We start from the raw sequence: 24,718 nt of genomic DNA on the forward strand, positions 1-24,718 counted from the left end.
TCCATCTCTCCATCTCTATATCTCCATCTCTATATCTCCATCTCCATCTCTCCATCTCTATATCTCCATCTCCATCTCTCCATCTCTATATCTCCATCTCCATCTCTATATCTCCATCTCCATCTCTCCATCTCTCCATCTCTATATATCCATCTCCATCTCTCCATCTCCCTCTCTCCATCTCTATATCTCCATCTCTCCATCTCTATCTCTCCATCTCTCCATCTATATAGAACTAGGCTGCACATCCCCTCCTCCTCTTCCTCCTCTCAGCACTCTACACCTCCCTCCTCTTCCTCCTCCTCTCAGCACTCTACACCTTCCTCCTCTCAGCACTCTACACCTTCCTCTTCCTCCTCCTCCCAGCACTCTACACCTTCCTCTTCTCCTCTTCCTCCTCTCAGCACTCTACACCTCCCTCCTCTTCCTCCTCCTCTCAGCACTCTACACCTTCCTCCTCTCAGCACTCTACACCTTCCTCTTCCTCCTCCTCTCAGCACTCTACACCTTCCTCTTCCTCCTCTTCCTCCTCTCAGCACTCTACACCTTCCTCCTCTTCCTCTTCCTCCTCTTCTCAGCACTCTACACCTTCCTCCTCCTCCTCCTCTCAACACTCTACACCTTCCTCTTCCTCCTCTTCCTCCTCCTCTCAGCACTCTACACCTTCCTCCTCTTCATCTTCCTCCTCTTCTCAGCACTCTACACCTTCCTCCTCCTCCTCTTCCTCCTCTCAGCACTCTACACCTTCCTCCTCTTCTCAGCACTCTACACCTTCCTCCTCCTCCTCTTCCTCCTCTTCTCAGCACTCAGCCCCACTGAGGGTCTGAACAGCTGCTCTCACTGCTCACACACACACACACACACACACACACACACACACACACACACACACACACACACACACACAACTGCTCCTTCTTATATACGTCCATCATGTCCAGCAACACCCTGAAGCCCTGAAGTATTTCAGGCTCCCTGAGCCTTACCTCTGCACACACGCTGTGCTGCTGATCTCAGATCCTCCAGACACACACACACACACACTGTGCTGTCTGCTTTGAGATCCTCCAGACACACACACACACACACACACACACACACACACACACACACACACACACTGTGGTGTCTGCTCTCAGATCCTCCAGATACACACACACACACACTGTGCTGTCTGCTTTGAGATCCTCCAGACACACACACACACACACACACACACCTGTCCTGTCCTGACAGCAGGCAAGCTGAAAACTGTTCTGTAGTGTGAGTGACACAGCAAGCTGGCATCCCTCCGTGCACTACCAGTGGTTGCCACTGGTGGGCAGTGTGGAGCGCAGCCCCTGTGTGCCACACCTTCCTTTGACATTCTGGATCCAAGGCTTGTCATCGTTTTTCTAACATTAGAACAACTAAATATACACTCTACAGTCTGTGGTAGCCTAGCAACAAACATCCTTTACTTACTGGCTTTAGTTACTGGGTTACTAACGGCAACTATCTCTCTAGCTAACCCCCCTTCTCTCCCACTTTTGCCTTTTTATTCCTTTTCATTTCCAGATATCATGACGTATCCTAGATTAATGTGTTGACTATTGCAATAATACTATTATTAATAGTATTGTGTGTTATTAGTGTGTTACTCTGTGATTATCAGAGACTGATGCTCTCGCTCACACTCCAGAAGAGAGGAGGTGAGAGAGGAGAGGAGGAGAGAGGAGGAGGAGAGAGGAGGAGGAGGAGGAGAGAGACGAGAGGAGGAAAGAGGAGGGAGGGAGGAGGAGAGAGGAGGTGAGGGTGTGAGGAGGAGGAGAGAGGAGGTGAGGGTATGAGGAGGAGAGAGGAGGTGTGGGAGGAGGAGGAGAGAGGAGAGGAGGAGAGAGGAGGAGGAGAGAGGAGGAGGAGAGAGACGAGAGGAGGAAAGAGGAGGGAGGGAGGAGGAGAGAGGAGGTGAGGGTATGAGGAGGAGGTTAGGGGGTGAAGAGGAAAGAGGAGGTGAGGGTGTGAGGAGGAGAGTGGAGGTGTGGGAGGAGGAGGAGAGAGGAGGTGAGGGGGTGAGGGTGTGAGGAGGAGAGAGGAGGTGAGGGGGTGAGGGTGTGAGGAGGAGAGAGGAGGTGAGGGTGTGAGGAGGAGGTGAGGGGTGAGGTGTTGTGAGGAGGAGGTGAGGGTGTGTGAGGAGGAGGTGAGGGGGGTGAGGGTGTGAGGAGGAGGTGAGGGTGTGAGGAGGAGGTGAGGGGGTGAGGAGGAGGTGAGGGGGTGAGGGTGTGAGGAGGAGGTGAGGGGGTGCGGAGGAGGTGAGGGGGTGAGGGTGTGAGGAGGAGGTGAGGAGGTGTGAGGAGGAGGTGAGGGGGGTGAGGAGGAGGTGAGGGTGTGAGGAGGAGGTGAGGGGGTGAGGGTGTGAGGAGGAGGTGAGGGTGTGAGGAGGAGGTGAGGGGGTGAGGGTGTGAGGAGGGAGGTGAGGGTGTGAGGAGGAGGTGAGGGGTGAGGGAGAGGAGGGTGAGGGGCGTGAGGGTGTGATGAGGAGGTGAGGGGGTGAGGAGGAGGTGAGGGGGTGAGGAGGAGGTGAGGGGGTGAGGAGGAGAGTTGCATAAAGACTGGTTTGGCTTCAGTAGTAATGACAGAGCAGCTTGGTGGAGCTGCTCATAAATAAAGTAGACATGCGTGTGTGTGTGTTTGTGTGTTTGTTAGAGCTTTCAGACATACGTGTAAGACCGGAGGTTCTGCGGATGTTAAACGGTGGGGCCGTATATCTGAACAACATAAAAGGTCTTATGGAAGTCCGAACTTAGCCGGGTTGTTCTACTGCTCCCCTCCTAGTATTTCCTCCGGACATTATGTAAATGTGCTGTGTCTGAACGAAGCGTAGAACATGCGGTTAAAATTCACACCTAGTGAGAGGGCGTGTCAGTGACGTTTCTTTCGTGCATCCAGGTGGCGGGGGCACTTAAATCTAACTTAAATGCCAGTGTCATGATGGAGTGGCATAGTGCTGTCCAGAAAATCTCCAACCTGGAAAGACGCAGACATTATGGAGCTACTGCATGCCCATGAGGGCAGACAGAGTTGTGATAGAACACATGAAGGGAACGGCAAGAGACACGTTGATGTACAACCGCATCGCAAGGCCAAAGGAATTCAAAAGACCAAATCATCCTAAGCAGAAGGCGCTGAAAAGGCAGTAGCCTACAACGTTTTTGACAACAATATCAGGAGTATTTAATAAATTGTTAGCCAACACGGTCGGTTTTCTGTTCATTGATAGAGTTCTCATGACCTCCCTGCTGAGCCCGATATTTGTTGAGAATGAATATGCCTAGAAAATGAAAACGAAGAAAACCCAACTTTGTTCCAAGCTCCTTACGTAAATGCACATGGGGAGAGGATGCTTTTGGAAAAATAAACCAAGAAAAAACGAACCACTTCACTGTTATGTTAGTATTTTGTTTGTTGTTTAAAAACATTGTATATGATGGCCTTGAAGTCTTAAGTTAGCCTACTGAATTGGCAGGTACCATAAAGCCTACAAGTTTGTGCATGCTCTCTCCAACGCAAACCAGATTTGGGTTCCATAGCCAAGTAATTATGCTACATAACGTTAAAAACAGATAAATGTGTTTTGAAGCACACATTAAAATACTGTAGGTCAGCTTAGTATGCACACTTATGTGACTACTTAGTATTAGCCTACGCACAATAGATTTTTCTTCTTTAGCCTACATAGCCTAATGCATACATTTTGTAAACAAAAACAGCAGCTGTGACAGCGGCGGCATATATTCTGCGTCATATCTCGCCTCTTGCAAACTCTGCGAGCCCCCACCCCTCACTCGACAACCACACGGAGATTCTGTAATGTGCGTGTATGTCGTTCAGACATAGGTCCGTATAAGGTCAGTATAAGGACCGCAGGTTAGCATCATATCTGAATCATCCGAAGGGTAGGACCTCCGTTTGATAAACCTCCGCATATACTCCGGAGGTTATATCTGAAAGCCCTTTGTGTGTGTGGATGGTGGGAGTGTGTGTGTGTGTGTGTGTGTGTGTGTGTGTGTGTGCGCGTGTGTGTGGATGGTGATAAGGGTGTGTGTGCTTGTGGTCTCTGGGGCCATCTTAATCACCTCCATTGATCAGCAAGATAACACAACAGTCTCTTTAGTGAATAATTACTGACTACAGCAGCCATCAACAAATACATTTCAAACACAGCCCATTTACTGCACTAAACTCCTAATGGCCTACACACACGCGCGCTCGCTCTCTCTCTCTCTCTCTCTGGGTGTTTGAGGTTCTGCCCATCACTGGCCCACTAGAGACCAGCCTGTGAGAGTGTGGTGACCCCTACACACACTGATAGGAAAGCTGTGACCTCTACACACACTCATGTCTGATGAGACCCCTACACACACGCGTGTGTTGAATCCTCTACATATACGTGTGTTAAACTGGTCCCTACACACACTCATTTCTGATGAGATCCCTAAACACGCATGTGCTAAATCCTCTATATATACGTGTGTTAAACTGGTCCCTACACACACTCATGTTTGATGAGAGACCCCTGCATGTGTTGAATCCTCTACATATACGTGTGTTAAACTGGTCCCTACACACACTCATGTCTGATGAGACCCCTACACCATGAGACCCCTGCATGTGTTGAATCCTCTACATATACGTGTGTTAAACTGGTCCCTACACACACTCATGTTTGATGAGACCCCTACACCATGAGACCCCTGCATGTGTTGAATCCTCTACATATACGTGTGTTAAACTGGTCCCTACACACACTCATGTCTGATGAGACCCCTACACCATGAGACCCCTGCATGTGTTGAATCCTCTACATATACGTGTGTTAAACTGGTCCCTACACACACTCATGTCTGATGAGACCCCTACACCATGAGACCCCTGCATGTGTTGAATCCTCTACATATACGTGTGTTAAACTGGTCCCTACACACACTCATGTCTGATGAGACCCCTACACCATGAGACCCCTGCATGTGTTGAATCCTCTACATATACGTGTGTTAAACTGGCCCTGTCTGTCTAATGTAACACGTTCACTCACATATGTGTGATGAGATCCATACACACACACACACACACACACACACACACACACACACACACACACACACTGGTCTGCTGTACCTTGTTCTCATCGAACACGTTGAAGACGAAGGAGGCGAACTTGGTGGGGTCTCCAAAGGGGAAGAACTGCTTGTAGATCTTCTGGAAGCCAGCAGCATCCAGCTGACCACTTGGGCAGTCTTTGATGAAGCCTCGATACCTATGAAGACAGCACAGCATTTTAACACACACACACACACACACACACACACATCCAGCTGACCACTTGGTTATTTGATGAAGCCTCGATACCTTTGAAGACAGCACAGCATTTTAACACACACACACACACACACACACACACACACACACACACACACACACACACACACATCCAGCTGACCACTGGGGCAAACAGCAGGGAGGGCTGGGAAGGATGAAACACGTTTTAATCAAACGTAATTTACAAAACGAATACCACACTGAAAGGGAGGAAACATAGTTTCTCCCGAATTTTGTTTAGCAATTTGATAACAGTCAGCTTACATTTCGAATCATAGCCTACTTCTTTCTCTTTGTCGCCATGGTGGTATTGAAAGAAACACATTTTAAAAAAATGATAACGTTCGTTAACCCTATTGTTTTGTTGCCAGCATAAAAAACAAGTAGCCTATAGTAGGGCTGGGATAAACGATTTTTTTTTTAAACGATTAATCTAGCAATTATTTTTTCGATGCGATTAACGATTAATTTTTTCAGTCCGATTAGATTTCGATTCGATTTGATTATCGATTATCTCCCCAATAATTGACTAATAGCAACTTATACATGTTATATATATGTTATATATGTTGATTTACATATCTGAATGAAAAAACATAAATTCCTTAACATTGGAATATATGTTTATTGCTCTTAAGATTCCAAAATAAAAGACTATACAAGTGCAAAGTAATGCATTCTTAGTCAGAGGTAGCATTCAATAAAGTTCAGTAGTGCCTGAGTGCCTGTCACTTTAAGACGTTCGTGAGGGAATCCTTGCAATTAACATTAACACAGTTAAAAGGCTGCTGATTTATGGATGCAATTCATAACGTAGTTAGTTCAAATAACGGTTCGTACTTCTCCTTGGGACAAGCACTTTTGAGTCTTGGAAAACACTTTTCCATTTACATCGGGATTTTGCAAACATTCAACAAAGTCAACAAAATGACAAAATTGACAAGCAGCTGTAAGTAAGCATGCTGAACTTGACATCCAAACAGTATATTAACGTTACCTTTGAGATACTGCTTGATTGCATAACTGAACTTAGTTTAGTCTCCTCAATGTACTATGTTGTGATGAGACCTTAGTAGAGTTAACTTGCAGCAGTTTTGAACAAATTTGCGCAGCATGGTCACGATGCTAAGCGATTTAATAGCAATTTAGCCCGCCTTGTTCTATGCAATGCTTCTATGTGGCAACAACAATCCTTCAACAATCGTGAATATTTTGTTAAATGCACATGCAGAGAAGGGGCAGCGGGCTCGTTACGAGAGAGATCAGCCGGGGCAAAGAAAAGGCTGCGTGCGTGAAAAGCGCAGCTCAATGATTTCGTGGCGCCCAGCCACAGATTAGTCAACGTATGGGAAACACTGAAGGTGTAAAATTAAAAATATTTAGCGGCACGCGTTATGCTTGACGAATCAACGCGCATATTTTGTGTCAACGTATTTTTTGCGTCGACGTCATCGATCACGTCGACGCGTTGTCCCAGCCCTAGCCTATAGGCTTACCATTGGCCTATGCTTGTCATGACCAGATATAATATTTTGTCTAATGCACAAATTTGAAACAAAATGGGATGAACTGAAGAATGTACATTGAACATAGCAGAGGCATAGTCCATATGGATGAAAGGTTTGGAACAATTTGGAACTCTGGCTTTCACCACCGCAGTAATAAAAACCGAAACAAAAAAACATACCAGGCCTCTATTTGAGACCGGCCTTTATTTATCCAAACCTGTAGCAACACAAGGCGTGTAAAAGAGACAGGCGTCTATTTGGGACTCGGCTTCTGTTTGATGTTTTACGGTAATTACATTTTTGGAAAGGACTGTTGAGTTTTGATTGCAGTGTTTCATTTTTGCATAGACGAGTTGTTTATCACGAGGTGCTATGTCTTATTTGGCTGTGCGTAGAGTTTTGACATAATGAGCCAAATTCTGCAAAAAGTGTGTAAGCAATAGGCAAACACTGTAACAGTTTTGTTTGTGTACATATACACGTGTGTGTGTGTGTGTGTGTGTGTGTGTGTGTGCTGTGCTGTGCATTATTCAGGGTTAAATCTGCCAAGCCTGAGGAGGCGGCTACTCCACAATGACATACTGTAAGAGCCCACTAAGCATGGATATCACTAAGCATGGATCTCATCATGACATGAACCATGTCCTCAGGCACTACACCCACTGGCAACGCTGCTTATGGGGACATACGGCTCCCTCAATGCTGCCTTACACACACATACACACACACACAAATGCACACACACACACACACACTGTACACACACATGCACACACACACACAAATGCACACACACACACACACACACTGTACACACACATGCACACACACACACACACACACACATGTACACACACATACACACACTGTACACACACACACACTGTACACACACGCACACACACTGTACACACACACACACACACATGCACACACAGTACACACACACACAAGCATTTCTTAATAGACACACACCTTCACAGACATAACACACACCTTCACACACAAGAGGAGACTAGACATACATGACAAAACAGAGAGAGAAAGAAAGAGAGAGAGAGAGAGAGAGAAAGAGAAAGGTGCAGTGTTGCTGTCATCAGCTCTACACCCCTTACAGGTGTGAGATGTGGAAATTAAACTTTACAAGAGGGAATCCCTGCACAAGGACACACACACAAACACACACACACACACACACACACACACACACACACACACAGGCCAACACTACTCAAGTATACCAAGCAACTAGGGGTGTAACGGTACACAGAAGTCACGGTTCGGTTCATACCTCGGTTCGGACATCACGGTTCGGTACGAGTTCGGTACAATGGAGGGAAAAGCAAAACAAAAATGCAGAAAGCATTTTTTTTTGTACATGTCTCAGGCTGTACCACCTAGTGTCATACAGTCTCTTCCCTGAGCTATCTGCAACAGCCTGAAGTGTGTAAGATGTAGGCTAAACAGTACAATAATTACCCAGACTCCATCTGTAACTTGTAAACAAAATAAGACAATCAGCTATAAAACTGAAAATAGGCCTACAGCATCTCTTATTTCTGAAAGTGCAAATTACATAGAAAAATTATTTTTAAAAATCCACTTAAGCAAGACCTTCAACATCTGTGTTTAGTTGTATATGGAAGGGTCTACAATTTGCCTCAATATTTTTTTTTATTGTGTGTAAAGTAATAATCTAGCCAACTAACTGTGAAAATATCACACTATTTTGCCTTTTTTTAAAAAAACGAAATTGCTCCTTTCATTTCATAAACAGACTACAACTAGAAGTCACGTGACTTTGCCCTTTGACGTTAACTCACCGTAGCATGGTTTGTTTATTAGCCTGGTTATAGCGTTGTCACTTTATTTTGCTGTCTATGCACTTAACACTACCAGCTCCTCATGTGAGAAGTTACAAGTTACCCCAACATAAAGGTAATTACCACGCGATTTACATAGCTTTCTGTCATTACGAAATCATTTAATTTAAGCCATAGGTTTTGGCCCTATTTGTATGTGTATCCAAAGGCTGCTGAAGCGCAGGGAAAGTGTTTTCCCCTCGTTTCAGTGATTGGTAGCCTACATCATCTGGGTGATGGCTTCGAATATGTGTAGCATTTTTTCCACTCACATACCCAACAACTGCTGAACAACGCCGACACACAGTTTCATCTTATCCACCACTCTTTCGCCTGTACTAACGTTACTGTAACTGAAGTTCTCAAACTTGCGATCTTAAAGAGACCAGCGGATCCTCTAACTCTTGTGGGTCTGACCTTAGTGCTGCTAATGACTGACGGACTCGACCGACGACCTGACAAAAAAAACATAGGCGCCAATCAGAGCTTCAGAGCTAAGGCGAGGCTACAGATTAGCGGTAGGTGTCGCTAAAGAACTCCCGTAACTCTCGCTACTTAACAGTAATTGCGCATGACATTAATTAATCCGCACACGAGTTTTATGTATTTTTATACCGTGTATTCTCCGTGTAAATTCATGCACCGAACCGTGACGCCCGTACCGTTTCGGTTCAATACGAATACATGAACCGTTACACCCCTACAAGCAACACATGCCAAAGAGTAGAAATACACACTTACAAACTCATAATACACACTGATCTACATGGCAGTAAATCCTATACCACACACACACACACACACGAGTTAGGAACAGTGTGTGTGTTACAGGAACAGTGTGTGTGTGTGTGTGTGTGTGTGTGTGTGAGCTCTTGGGCTTGCAGGAGCAACAGAAACTGTAGTAGAGGCTCTTCTGTAAATGTGCACTCTGGCTCAGATGGACTGCTGCTAAAAGTAACACACGCTGCCAGGGAAATCACAGCCAGCACGGATGGGGAGGGTGTGTGTGTGTGTGTGTGTGAGACCTAGTGTGTGTGTGCGTGTGACTGAGTGTGTGTGTGTGTGTGTGTGTGTGTTTGTGACCTAGTGTGTGTGTGTGTCTGTGTGAATGTGTGTGCGCGTGACTGAGTGTGTGTGTGTGTGTGTCTGTGTGAATGTGTGTGCGCGTGACTGAGTGTGTGTGTGTGTGTGTGTGTCCATTAACCACAATGCTTTGTGATCTCTCTGTGTCCTGCAGCAGTAACAAGGTCCAGCTTTAATTAAGACCAGCCACTGAGAAGAAAGAGAGCAAGACCCTTACGCAAGCACAAGTAATCTCCCCTCATTCAGGAGTCACACTTTCATTCTTTTTCCTCTCGTCCTCGATCAATCTCTCTCTCACTCTCATTCAATCTCTCTCTGTCTCTGTCTTGTTCAATCTCTCTATCGTTCAATCTCTCTCTCTCTCATTCAATCTCTCTCCCCCTCTCTCTCTCTCTTTCAATATCTGTCTCTCTCTCTCATTCAATCTCTCTCCCTCTCTCATTCAATATCTCTCTCTCTCTCATTCAATCTCTCTTATATAATCTCTCTCTCATTCAACCTCTCTCTGTCTCTCATGTTCAATCTCTCTCTCTCTCTCTCTCCCTCCCTCCCTCTCTCTCTCCCTCCCTCTCTTCATTCTTCGTCCCCTGGACGTACTGTGTGGAGGTGCGCCAGACAGCAGCATCAAGGTCTGAGGCTGAGCTGGGTTTTTACTGTAAAGGGAAACTCAACCTAGTGTCGCTGGGTCAGTATAGAGGGGTATCTAAGGGTGGGTGGGTACGGAGGGGTATCTATGGGTGGGGGGGTATAGAGGGGTATTTGAGGGTGGGTGGGTACGGAGGGGTATCTGAGGGTGGGGGGGGGTATAGAGGAGTATCTGAGGGTGGGGGGGTATAGAGGGGCATCTATGGGTGGGGGGGTATCTAAGGGTGGGAATGGAGGGGTATCTGAGGGTGGATGGGTAAGTATAGAGGGGTATCTGAGGGTGGGCATGGAGGGGTATCTGAGGCTGGAGGGAGGGGTATCTGAGGGTGGGTGGGTAAGTATAGAGGGGTATCTGAGGGTGGGTGGGTAAGTATAGAGGGGTATCTGAGGCTGGAGAGAGGGGTATCTGATAGGGCTGTCACTTTACGTTCGAAAATCGATTGCATAATCAATCAGACCAACACTATTAATTTTAAACTAATTAAACAAATAAAAAGGATAAATGTAACAAAACTCACAAACAGGTAGAAAAAGAAAATAAAGAATTCCAAAAGTGCAGTAGGCATTGCGAAAGCTAAAAAGAAAATTCCCACAAAATTGTACGCACTGGAAACAGCCTATAGTCTCAATCGGCTGCTGCTGGTGTTTTGCAAAAAAAATGGAGGACAGCGGCGATCAATATGTGCGTCATGAGAGACGAGTGCGGGGCTGTACTTTAACTTTTTCATTCTTAGCACTGGTGCTACAGAAGTTGATAGTTTTGTAGCACAATCCACAAAATCTCTAGCATCGGCATGTAGTTGCGCATCATCTGTAGGCTGCACTCTAGAAAACATTTTATTTATTTAGTTTATTTTGTTTAGCACAAATTAGTGCAAGGCGGGAACGAAGCCTAGAGGCTTGCACAGAGTTCCACACCTATTGCCAAGTCATGTTAACATATTGACATGCAGGCTAAACATATAAATAATATGTTTGATCCACAATAAGGAAGCATCGAAAGCAAAATGATTAGGATCAAAGCAAAAAATAAGAAGAAAAAGACATTCTGTCAACAATGGATGTAAAGCAAAAAAAGAAGAATCAAAGAGAGATGTTTCAGGTAGACAATAGATGGTTCTTCAACTGTCTTTAAAAAGCAGAGAATGATGCTATATGTAGCACTGTACAGCCCTGGATGAGTGATAACCCCTAATACTGTACCTTGAGGAGTTGGAAGCACTTCGGGTTTTGGTCTGTAGATAGGGTTGGGCACCGAAACACGGTTCTAATATGGCACCGGTGCCGACGCAAACGGTAGTAACTGCATCTAATAATAATGTGGATTTCGGTGCCTCATTTAGGTGCTTAAATCGCGTTTTTGTTTTTTATACAAGGCATGTCATGCGCCATCTCTAACGTCTTGCTCTGATAGCAGCACATCCAGATACAGTTAGCTAACATAAACACTGGATGTATAAACCAGAGGGGTGCAATACACATAGGCGAGTGGACAGTGTTTGACAGCTTGCGTGAGCCTACGTAGCTTACTTTAAAGCGATATCACAAGCTCCTGTCAAAATCTAGCAGTGGGCCTTACATACTAGCAAAAGGCTATGAAACAACATCAACAGTATACGTTACACAATATCCTCGCTAATGCGCTAACTGGCATTTATTTGAAATGTTATCAGCAAGTTGTGAAAACTTTATTTCACTAGTGTTCTAAACAACATAATGGCATGATATTAATCTTTCATGTGCATGAGGCCCATATAGCATCACAATGAATATGAAGATCATGTTAAAAGTTAGCTGGCAAAAACATAAATATGTAGGTTACATACTTGATGTCACTGAGCTGTCAAAAAGTCTACGGAACCATCTCTGTACGTTATCGCTAATTAAACTCAGCTGACTGGTAGCGCATAGCCATAGTTGCTGCTAAAATGCCTACTAGCGCTGGGAATCGAAACACTTTAACACCGACATAATGTATCCTAACACGTTCAAAACTATTGCGTTGCGGAGAAGACATGAAATTCCTTGAAGCATTTGGGAACAAACTGAATTAACTGGAAAGTAGAGTCCCTGTTAGAAAAGCTTGCTTGCAAATGCCGTTGTCCATGACTGGCAGTTCTATGGCAAGCGGTTTTAACATACCTTATGGCAAACCGCCTACACTGGGTAAACTTGAAAGCAGAGCTTACTTGTGTGTGCATCCATGGCAAGCTGTTTTAACATTTAAATGTATTATGCGTAGGAGCAATGAGATATTGATAGTAAATTGAATGTAACAGTTCAATTTCATGTTCAAATTTGTCTTATCAATAAAAAAAGCAATTCATGCTTTAGACCATTTTATTGTAAAAACAAAGTACCGGTTCAGGCACCGGCACCATTTTAAAAGTATCGATTTAGCACCGGTATCGGATAAAACCCAAACGATACCCAACCCTAACTGTAGATCAAATTATGGAAAAGGACAAAGTGGTATGCAAACGTCTTCAGACATACAGTAGAAAATCGATTTTATAATCGATTCAATGAACACTTATGTGTCAAAAATCAAACAGGATTTTTTACAAAAGTGACAGCCCTAGTATCTGAGGGTGAGTCAGTATGGAGGGGTATCTGAGGGTGGGTCAGTATGGAGGGGTATCTGAAGGTGGGTCAATATGGAGGGGTATCTGAAGGTGAGTGGGTGTGGAGGGGTATCTGAGGGTGGGTGGGTGTGGAGGGGTATCTGAAGGGGCAGGTCGGTGTGGAGGGGTATCTGAAGGTGAGTGGGTGTGGAGGGGTATCTGAGGGTGAGTGGGTGTGGAGGGGTATCTGAGGGGGCAGGTGGGTGTGGAGGGGTATCTGAAGGGGCAGGTGGGTGTGGAGGGGTATCTGAAGGTGAGTGGGTGTGGAGGGGTATCTGAGGGGGCAGGTGGGTGTGGAGGGGTATCTGAGGGTGAGTGGGTGTGGAGGGGTATCTGAAGGGGATTGGGTGTGGAGGGGTATCTGAAGGTGAGTGGGTGTGGAGGGGTATCTGAGGGGGCAGGTGGGTGTGGATGGGTATCTGAAGGGGCAGGTGGGTATGGAGGGGTATCTGAAGGTGATTGGGTATGGAGGGTATCTGAAGGGGATTGGGTGTGGAGGGGTATCTGAAGGTGAGTGGGTGTGGAGGGTATCTGAAGGGGCAGGTGGGGGTCCTGAGCAGCCATGACGGAATCATGAAGGTTTGAGGAGCTACTAATGCTGCCAGCAGAGATTAGACTTGAGACCAGTAGAGGCGTTACGTAAGGGGCCACACCACCCCCCGCCCCCCTCCCCCCTTAAATATACTGCTCAAAAAAGGTTTTCCACACATTTTTGAAACCTTCCACCCTTTTCTCCATTCTCAAACTACATTCACAGAATGTCTGACAGTTCTTGCAAAATAAAACACTCGCCTCAAAAGTTTTACTTGTGCTCAGAACCAAACAGTGTCAGAGTACTGATCCAGTGTATAATTGAAGTGTTCCCTTAATTTTTTTGAGCAGTATATTTAATGTTTTTTTCCCCCATTCTGCTTGGGGGGGGGGGTAAATGTATAATTACAGAAATAAATGTATAATTTTCTACATAAACAATATAAAATATCATGTAGCCTAGGCTATATATGGCCTGATGGAAGTGGACAGCTAAGAGACCTGATAGGCTATCGAAGTTGTGTGGAAGATCTGCTCCTAATCCTCATAAAAGACGGATGGACAGCCAATCTGAACACTTGTGCACCAACCAGCGGAATATTCCACATTGCAAGCCTTCGATGGGCCTAGCAAAGAAGCTACTTGCTATATCGCGGCAGTCATCTCAGTCTGTAACCTCATAGGCTGTGCATCCCACGTTATTAGGCTACCGGCATGCCGACTACGAGGGCAGCGGAAAATGAAAGTAATTGGGCTGCAATCGCACAGTCCAGGCTAAGAAGTAGGTTAAACAACTTTTACAAATAACGAATCCTGATTACCTCTGTGCTGCTGTCTGAGGCTTTTGCTAAATGCAAATCATGAAATACAAGCCTTACAGACAGTGAAAGACAGATATCTTCTGATATAACGATAACGAAAGAAATTGTTTATTTTAACACGGTGGAGAAGGACGCATTTGCGCTGTGTTTGTAACACGGCATCCTTCATAAAACCAAAATATTCCCATATAACAGACGTGCTTTTCCTTTTAGTCACTAATTCCTCTTCACCCAAGTGTAGCCTACCTCGCTCGACTCACTATCTTCAGCCATCACGACTTAGCTCCCGCTTCAACACCTAAAACACCACACACCTAAACTGGTAGGGGACGGGCTTCTTGGGCAGCATGACAGCATCGGTTTGGTAAAATATGTTGACATTCAGAATGTGAATACACCAGACTGTATGGAATGCGCACGGCACAGAAAATGTATCGAAAGCTATCGAAAATTACGCAATCTTTGCGGTATGTCCATCGCAAGCGTTGATATCGCGATAACTATAGATTTTAGATATATCGTGCAGCCCTCCCGCACATCCTGCTTGCGTATCGATGATGTCATCGCCCCACCTCAGCTGCCCTGGACTTGCACTTATAGTATTGCCTAACAATACTAGTTTTCATACATGACATTACCTACGATTACACTCCATAAGATAAATATCACAACTGGTGCTGCGCAGCGCCGATAGCTTATGACTTTGTGGACTGAACACTTTTTCCCGGTGTTTTTTTATGCATTCTAGCTACTGTCAGTGACGCGAGAGAACTTAAGTTATTAGGAAAGTGCGGTGTAAGTTTAGGCTACATTAATTTGTGCGTAGTGCCAGTGTCATTCATTTATTTTACATGTCTTACAACAGTGAAATCAGATATAAGCATACAAAGACGCTTAGAACTCACGTTAAGCCGATGTTAGCACACTGAATGCGAATGCACGATTTGATGCAGGCAAAAGTATTGACTGTTACTAACGAAGGTTATAGCAATATTATAAATGTGGCGACAGAATAGCCTAGAACTTGGGTAAGCCTTGCGTTTAGTAGCCTAATTGCGGTGATAGCCAAAACTAATGTGAATCACGGACTATCCTACAACCAAAGAAAGTAAAGGTGATTAGTAGGCCTACCTGCGTTAGCCAAATAAAGGACGGGACTGCACCCTTCACAAACCGTAAAATAAAGTTTATTAGTTTTACAGTTGACTACAGTTGACAGTTCACCATCAGTCCACACAAACAATTCTGGTTTCCTTGCACTAGCCATTTCGTCGTAGCCTATTCTGTCTGTTTTTAAAGCGCAAGTTTTGCAAGTTTTGGTCAATTTCTGTAAAGAAACAGTGCCACCTATAGGCCTGGGGTATGATTTAACGTGTTGAGATGGATCCGTTTGGATACAAATATTCTTGATACGGTTCCAGGGAAGACGGAGGAAAAAAAGATCGGTTTGGTACGTGTGGACTAGGCCTTACTCATGAATGGAGAGTGGGCTCACAGCAGGCAGGCACAGTGACCAGTGACACAGACACACACACACATCAAACACTCACACACACACACAAACACACGCACACACACGCTCTCTCTCTCTCACACACACACACACACAAACACAAACAGACACACACACGCAAGGTTAGATAACTACAGTTACTGTAAATGTCTTGGGGGAGGGCTAGGACCTTGTTAAAGAAAGGCCATGCAGCAGAATATCTGCAAGAAGCTGGAGGATGAATCATCTCTCTCTCTCTCACACACACACACACACAGTGAGTGAAAAGCCCGGTGGAAAATGTTCCCCATAGAGAGTGATTCACACAGGGGCTTTCATGGGGGAGTGGGCTCAGTTTAAGAGGAGGAGACAGGAAGGAGGGCACACTGTGTGTGTGTGTGTGTGTCTGTGAGTGTGCGTGCCAATTTATTTGAGTTTGTGTGTGTGTGTGTGTGTGTGGAGGGTGGATAAGTTGTGGCCTGTCTCCAGAACACAACTGATAGCAGAGGCCCAACAGCGTCCTTCCTCTCATATCTCGTCACTCTGACCCTCACAGACACCACGCAGCCCTCAGCCGACCCCCAAACCACCCTGATTTGGCCCTCAGTCAGCCCTGATTTGGCCCTCAGTCGGCCCTGATTTGGTCCTCAGTCAGCCCTGATTTGGCCCTCAGTCGGCCCTGATTTGGTCCTCAGTCAGCCCTGATTTGGTCCTCAGTCAGCCCTGTTCCGTTCCTCAGTCAGCCCTATTCCATCCCTATTCCGTTCCTCAGTCGGCCCTGTTCCGTTCCTCAGTCGGCCCTGTTCCAATCCTCAGTCGGCCTGATGTGGTCTGATAAGTGGTCTGTTGTGTGATATTCACACAGGTGAATTTAGAATTATTCTTTCGCAGACAGAGAGAAACGACAGGGAGGGCGACCAGACAGAGGAAGTGAGGGAGAGAAAGAGAGACAGAGGCAGAACGAGAGGGAGAGAGAGGGAGAGGAGAGAGAGGGGGGGGGTGTTATAAAGTAGAGGGAGACGTGAGGCTGTACGTGTGTGTGTGTGTGTGGGGGGGGCTGCAGCCTGTTTGATGTCTGGGCAATCTGCCTCTCTAATTATCTGCCATCTGACATTCCCCCACATGCTGGAGTCCCACTTCATCCTCCTCTCCACTCATTTCTCTCTTTTCCCTCCATCTTCCTTTCACTCCTCTTTCTCTCTTTCCTTAAAATCAACTCCTTTTCTCCATCTTTCTTTCTCCACATCTCTCTCTCCCTCCATCTCTTTTTCCCTCCACATACTGTATCTCTCCATCTATCCCTTTTTTTTCTCTCCATATCCACCACTCCACCCTCTTTCCAGCTCTCTCTCTCTCTCTCTCTCTGTCAGCCTCTTTCCTCTACTCCTCTGTAGGTTTCCTTCTGTTTGTCGTTCTCTCATTCTCTCTTTATCCCCCTCTTTCTTCCTGCTTTTCCACTGTTCTGATATCATTGATACTAGAAACATGAATATCATGACTGTCTGGTCAAACGGTGTATGGGTATGGGCTTGCATTTGCATGGTATCTGTGTGTGTGCCTGTGTGTATGTGTGTGTCTGTATGTATGTGTGTGTGTGTGTGTGTATAGTGTGTGTGTGTGTGTGTGTTTGTATCATATGTATGTGTGTGTTCGAGTGTGTGTATTGTGTGTATCATGTGTGTGTGTATGTATGTATGTGTGTGTATCCTGTGTGTGTGTGTATAGTGTGTGTGTGTGTGTGTGTTTGTATCATATATATGTATGTGTGTTCAAGTGTGTGTATTGTGTGTATCATGTATGTGTGTGTGTCAGTGTCAGCACTGATTAACTCCCCCTGAATCCCTTAGAAGGGCATGTCTCAATAGCTCAGAGGAGTCCCTGAGCGCCTCATTGGTCCCCTGAAGTGGGCGCCTACCTCGTTAACCTCTGCAGATGTCATTGGTCCCCTGAAGTGGGCGCCTACCTCGTTAACCTCTGCAGATGGACTCCAGCACCTACAGACCACCGGAGCTGTTCAGCCAAGCTTCACAGCAGACAGATTTGACATGGGCACCTACGACTGCTCATCAGTACATAAATACTACACATTTAGTGCGGAGAGATTTGATATGGGCACAGTGATGGCCTTAGTGCGGAGAGATCTGACATGGGCACCTACGACTGCTCATTAGTACATAAATACTACACATTTAGTGCGGAGAGATCTGACATGGGCACAGTGATGGCCTTAGTGCTGAGAGATCTGACATGGGCACAGTGATGGCCTTAGTGCTGAGAGATCTGACATGGGCACTGAATCTGAATTCACCTCAGCCCGGTCGGAAGATACTTTCGCTTTAGGCTAAACATAGCCTCACATAGAATCACTTATTAGATTCGCGAGGATAATTTGCAAGGTGTCGTTTGATCTGGAGTTGGATTGTTTGGATACTAGGCCTACAAACAAGTAGACATGCTTTTTAATCGTGTAGACGGCAACTACCAAGTTGAAATCAAAGTAGCCTACATCGATTCCCCTCTCACAGCCTATAGCCTACATACGCACTTCAAACAAACAAACAAGCGTTCGCAGGGAGCCTACACGGTCGCGTAACTGAAGCGCTCTGTTCGCAACGTGCAAAAACAGAAGACGGGTCTATTGCGCCAGTTGCACTGACTGACCACAGTAGAAGGGAATTGCTGTAGCCTCCCTATCAGTCTCACAGGCATGCATTGTATTGCCATAAGCAAAACTGTATTGCACCAGTGCTACGTTGGTAAATCATCCATCGCACAAACTAACTAAACAAACTTTTGTAGCATGTCGCACTGTACAGCCCTGCGCTAAAGACTTGGTGCTGCTGTGCAGAGTAGCAACTCTAACTGTTCCGCTAAAGACTTGGTGCTGCTGTGCAGAGTACCAACACTAACTGTTCTGTTCTCAGTAATCAGATGTCGGTAGCGAAGTGTGTCACACCTATGTCGCTGCCAGTGTCCGGTAGGCTTGGTCTTTCTCATGTAAAACAGGACCCATCAGATGTGTCTGACTGATCAGATTCCGTCAGGGTCAGGTTCCAGTCAAGGTTCCCACTCTAAGTCAAATGTAAAAACCATGACTTTTCCTTGACTTTCCTTGACAAAAAACCTGAATTTCAATTAACCTTATAATTAATTGTACAATATACCGACCAATAATTTCAGAGCAGCCGCGTAGCAACAACAATCTTTTACTTCTATAGAGCGGGAGACAAATAAATGCCCATTGAATAAATACATTTGGGCTACTCAAGCAAGCAGTAAAGCTAATAACCAGATATACTCCAATTCTGTGTGTGATAAAATTCTGAAATGAAATGATGAAATTCCCTGACTTTCCATGTCTGGAATAGACTTTCCAAAATTCCGTGACCGGTGGGAACCCTGTGCAGTCCGTCTCTGATATCATTTCCTCTTCTTCAGCACTGCTTCTGACATCATGTCTTTTCCAGGACCAGTATCTCTGACATCACAGCCTCCCTTCCAGCAGAATCTCTGACATCTGCCCCCCCCCCCCTTAACCATGCAGGCAGACTGCAGTGGTAAGTGAGTGGGTTAGGGGTCCTACTGTGGATTATGGGGCCCCAGCCCAGCAGCATCTCTCTCCCTCTCTCTCTCTCTCTCTCTCTCTCTCCCTGGCTCCCTTCCAGCCCCCCCTCCCTCTCTCTCTCCCTCCCTCCCTCCATCTCCCTCTCTTTCACCCCCCCCCTCTCTCTCTCCCTCTCTCTCTGTGGCTGGACTCAGAGTCTGGCTGACCTTGGGCTTGGCACCCCTCCCATAGAGAGCACAGAGGCAGGCCTGCCCTTCAGAAACACACTCAGCAGGCAGACACACACACACGCACACGCACACGCACACGCACACACGCACGCGCACGCACGCACGCACGCACGCACGCACGCACGCACACACACACACAAACGCACGCACACACACACACACACACACACACACACAAACGCACGCACACACACACATGCACGCACACACACACTCGCACACGCACGCACGCACGCCTAGAAAAAAGTAAGAGGGGAAGAGTGGGACTGAGATAAACAACAAAAGAGAAGAGAGGAGCAGAGGAGAGGAGTAGACAGGACGAGAGGAGAGGAGAGATGAACATGGAAAGGAGAGGAGATGAGAGGAGAGGAAAGATTAAAAGTTGAAAGAAGAGGAGGAGAGGAGGAGAGAGAAGGAGAGGAGGAGAGGAGAGATTAATAGGGGAAAGGAGAGGAGGAGAGGAGCAAAGGAGGAGAGGACAGATTAATAGGGGAAAGGAGAAGGCCGCGCGTCAGCTTGGACTCCTCTCAGCTAAGCCAAAACCCAAGCTCACGACCCCGGGAGGGGAGAGACTGACCACAGGAGGGGACGAGGAGGAGAGTAAAGGGTTAAAGGCAGAAGCACAAGACCACAGGAGGCCTGATAATCCAACACTCCAGCGCATGTGTGGGTAGAAATCCCATCCTGGCACAGATTAGTGCAGCACGGGTCAAACCATTCCATTTGGCCGTTTTAGATGAAAAGTGAACCCCCCCACACATGCACACATGCCCAAACCCTCCACAGCACAGGCTGCTTGTCTGTGTGTGTGTGTGTGTGTGTGTGTGTGTACGTGTGTGTGTACATGCCTTTATGTGTGTGTGTGTTTGTGTGTGTGTATGTGTACGTGCATGTGTGTATGTGTAACAGGACCATATGGCTGCCCAGTCTTCTTCTAGAACACCAGGCTTTGGCAGTGGGCCCAAATAGTGTTGTCACGATACCAAAATTATGACTTCGATACGATACCTGCCATAAATATCACGATGCTCGATACTGAAACGATACTACGGTGAAATCCTAAGATATCTGGAAAAGAAAGGACTCATACCTCCTCCAAGTGTATTGAGTCATTTGTGTTGAATTCGGTGCACTTTTGCAGTGTGCAGGTCAATTCTGGGTTCTAAACTTCCTACATAATTATTATTTTTATAGTCAGTAAAATAGTAGGCCTACTTTGTGTGATTAAGTCCTTTATTTTTTGTTATAGTTCATTACATTGTGTTGTGTATTGCCAATAAAGTAGCTTTAAATACCCAAACTAGGCTAGATCAAGGTCAGTGTTGAAATTACTGCATGCAAATCACTGAATGCTATGCAGAGGAGCCTAATCTTTAGTAAATCTACAGAAAAGGCTTTCCTAGGCCTTCCCGTGTTCATGGGATTTCTTTGACAGTTAAGGGAAAAATGTGAGGATAGTCTTCTTTGCGCCCAGTGTACAAGTACGACGTTCCAACCACTCAGGTCTTCGTCAGATAGGCCTACACCATTACCTGTTGCAATATGTCTGTGTGCATTCCTACATTAGCCTACGTCTATTTCTTTGATAACATGATTTGCTACCACGTAACAATAACCCGCTATTATTATTAGGACTCAACACGCTTTGGTGGTATTATATGCTGTGGGCTTTAATTAGCGCATTTCGGGTAGCCTATCCTACATCTGGGCAATACTTATTGAACAAATTGCAGTCTACATGCCATGACAAATATTACCAGTAGTACTGACCGGTTATGGTAATGTTATTCTGGCGTGAACATTGCGCTTTCATCACGTTAGCACCCTATGATTACAGCTCGTTATGTCTCGTCAAAATGATTACAGCTCGTTATGTCTCGTCAAAATTCATTGATGAAGGAAGGTTCGCTTTATCCCAGAGAACCATACTCGTTTCACTTAGGCTAGACTAAAACAGAAGAGAAGAACTTGGCACTAACCATGTAGTCGTGTTTTCTATAGCATATTCGTTAACCTGTCGTTCTTTGAACAAAAATGTTGGGATATGTCTGCGAGGTGTTTAGCCAAGTTCCATGCGTAGCCTACTGCTTTTAAATGACTTTGAAACATATTTCACAAACGGGCCTCTGTGTACATGATGGCTTGCCTTCACTATTCGCGATGTATCCGAAATAGTTGCAGATTTCACTTCACCTTTTGTTTTATCTACAAGGCCGAGGACGGTCGGCAAAGAACTACTGTATGTTGACGTTGGCTGCGCACTCACTCACTCAGAGCTGCCTGCTTGACACGCCCACTTGCCTAGATGCGTGCAAGGAGCAGTGAGAGCAGCAGTTCACGCAGACACAGAACGTTAATTTTAATAAAGTATCGATTCTAAAAACGTTGGAAATCGTATCGTTTTTTGCGTGAAGGCATCGTGATACCTTTTTAGTATCGATACACTGTGCAACACTAGGCCGAAACTGGTAGGGCTGTAACGATATACGATTTGAAACCGAAATCGCGACATTCATATCCACGATACTGTGTCGCGGTGTGAAAAGGCAGAATCGCGACACACCCTTTCTAATGTTTCACGCAGTGCTTTGCAGCTTACGCGGCCACAAAAGCAACCCACATCTCCCGCTTTACTTATCGGTAGCCTACGTTGTCTAAAAACAAATAAATAATAAATAATAATTTCCTACCTCTCCTTGCTTTCATTGTAGACTATGTGTGCAACTTTACCAAACAGTATAAACCCCATCTCCTTGCCCCGCTCTCTCTCGCGCTCCCTCCCTCTCACTCTCCCTCCCTCTCCTGCTCAATGAACACACGCGACTTATAAAACATAAATAAAACATTCACAATCGTGAAAGCAAGGATGCATAGAAGACGACTAGCTAAATTACTATTAAATCCGCTTAGCATCATTAGCATGCTGCACTGTTTAAAACTCTTGCATTGAAGTTGACTGATCATCTCAATACCAACGTTTCCCAAAAGGGCCTGTCCCAAGGAGAACAAGTATTACCTTGAAACTTAAACACACATGGGGAAACTGAACAGTCCAATCAGTAGACTATGATAGGCTAAGATGGCCAACTATGCTACTCTGTTTACAATATTTCCAGGCTTCAACCAGACAGCTGAATTAAAGAATTAAAGAGGTAGAGTTGTAATAAAAAATAGTAGGCTATAGGCTAATCTGCATAAAGTGTGCTGTCATAAATATCAGTCATTCAGAAAAAATATTTTTATATCAGGATATAAAATAATATATATATATATATATATATATATATATATATATATATATATATATATATATATATATATATATATTATATTGTAATCCTCTGGTGTTCTAAGGGAGGCTATAAAAATGTTATTTAATAAAATGTCTAGCCCCCCCCCCCAAAAAAAAAAGAAAAATCGAGATTTGTATCGAACCGTGGGTCAAAAATCGTGATACAAACCAAATCGTGAGGTTGGTGTATCGTTACAGCCCTACAAACTGGACATCCTACATCAGCAGTATAGGACCTTAACTGGAGGTCCTACATCAGCGGTGGGGCTTGAGCTGGTTTGAGTGCTAGGCTACATGTTGATTGAAGGTCATACAGTATAAGCGGTCTGTTAAAGTTTGAGCTGGTTTGAGTACTAGGCTACATGTTGATTGAAGGTCATACACTATTTACCCCTTGCAAGTGACGTCACGTTTTGTTCGCGCCACAGCAAAATAGCCTAGTGGACGGCAAGAACACGAATCAAATCAATGGGTTGTAATGGGACATATCGCACATCTAGGAGATTATAGTGAGATTTATCCGTAGTAATGCCCTTCCACGACTGTTGGCTTATTGTTTGGAATACAACAACATCCCATGTTCTTGCATAGATATATTTTAGTTTGTTTTCTTTGTGTTTCGGGAGTATTTCAACCACAATTGCATGCTTATCTCCTCAGTGTATGAAGCACAGCAGCGGTTGCTATAGCAACCATAGACTCTGAACAGGACGGCAGATAGCACTTAGGCAAAGTCTTTGGCAAGATCTGAATGTAAACAGATAATACCGTTCAAGTTTTTTTTTAATTTCCTATTTCTTTCAATTCTTTAACTTGACATGTAAGAAGTAAGTTTATTCGCTGGGCAACGTACAAACTGACGAGTTACATTAGCCCTAGCACTATGAGCTACGATAAACGTTAGCTAGAATAGCTAGCTTCTAAGTGTGGCAGCTAAGTTATTATTTCATGTTCTGATATGACATTCTTAACGTTTTGACTATGTTACAACTGATAAAAGCAAGACAAATAAAGTAACCAAATCGCTTTGCAATATTTTAGTCCAGAAATACTTATGGGTGTTCATTTACCATAATGTTAATTACAGTAGCCTAACGTAACGTTATCTCCCCTTGCTGTTACCACCAGTTTTAATAACTTTACATTTGCGATCATGACCCATTTCATCTAACAACACCACTGGCATCTTCTTTGACTATCAGACCCCAAACAGCAATACATTGAACTACAAAGATGTTATAGTAATGGTGTTCAGTTCATCATAATCGTTATGACATAATGTAATTTGCCCTCCGTCTCCTATCTTTTTGCCGTCCAGCATGGAGCCATCACGTGACTTAAGTCACGTGTCTGCAAGGGGTGAATAAGCGGTCTGTTAAAGTTTGAGCTGGTTTGAGTACTAGGCTACATGTTGATTGAAGGTCATACAGTATAAGCGGTCTGTTAAAGTTTGAGCTGGTTTGAGTGCTAGGCTACTTGTTGGTTGAAGGTCATATAAGCTGTCCGCGTGAGTTTGGGTTGGTTTGAGTGCTACGTGTTGGTTGAGTTTGAGTTAGCAGGTGGTCCTAGTGTTTGAGCTGGTTTGAGTGCTAGGCTACTTGTTGGTTGAAGGTCATATTTGCGGTCTGTTTGAGTGTTTGAGCTGGTTTGAGTGCTAGGCTACTTGTTGGTAGGGATGTGACGCTCGAAGCTGACGTTTCGAAACAG

General features: G+C 45.1%; 1 protein-coding gene across 1 annotated transcript in view; it reads right to left on the reverse strand.

Annotated features, from left to right (window-relative positions):
• The window catches only part of hmcn2 (hemicentin 2), a 152,926-nt gene that overhangs the window by 111,303 nt on the left and 16,905 nt on the right, over positions 1–24,718 (reverse strand). The window contains exon 3 of the mRNA XM_076270721.1: positions 5,158–5,296. Coding sequence (XP_076126836.1) covers positions 5,158–5,296 — 139 coding nt within the window. The remainder of the gene's footprint in view (positions 1–5,157; positions 5,297–24,718) is intronic.

Source organism: Alosa pseudoharengus, unplaced genomic scaffold (genome assembly GCF_046254945.1).
Source record: "Alosa pseudoharengus isolate Yale_2024_CS ecotype anadromous, Long Island Sound unplaced genomic scaffold, YU_APseudo_1.1 YU_APseudo_1.1_scf_6, whole genome shotgun sequence".
In the NCBI taxonomy this organism is placed as follows: domain Eukaryota; kingdom Metazoa; phylum Chordata; class Actinopteri; order Clupeiformes; family Clupeidae; genus Alosa; species Alosa pseudoharengus.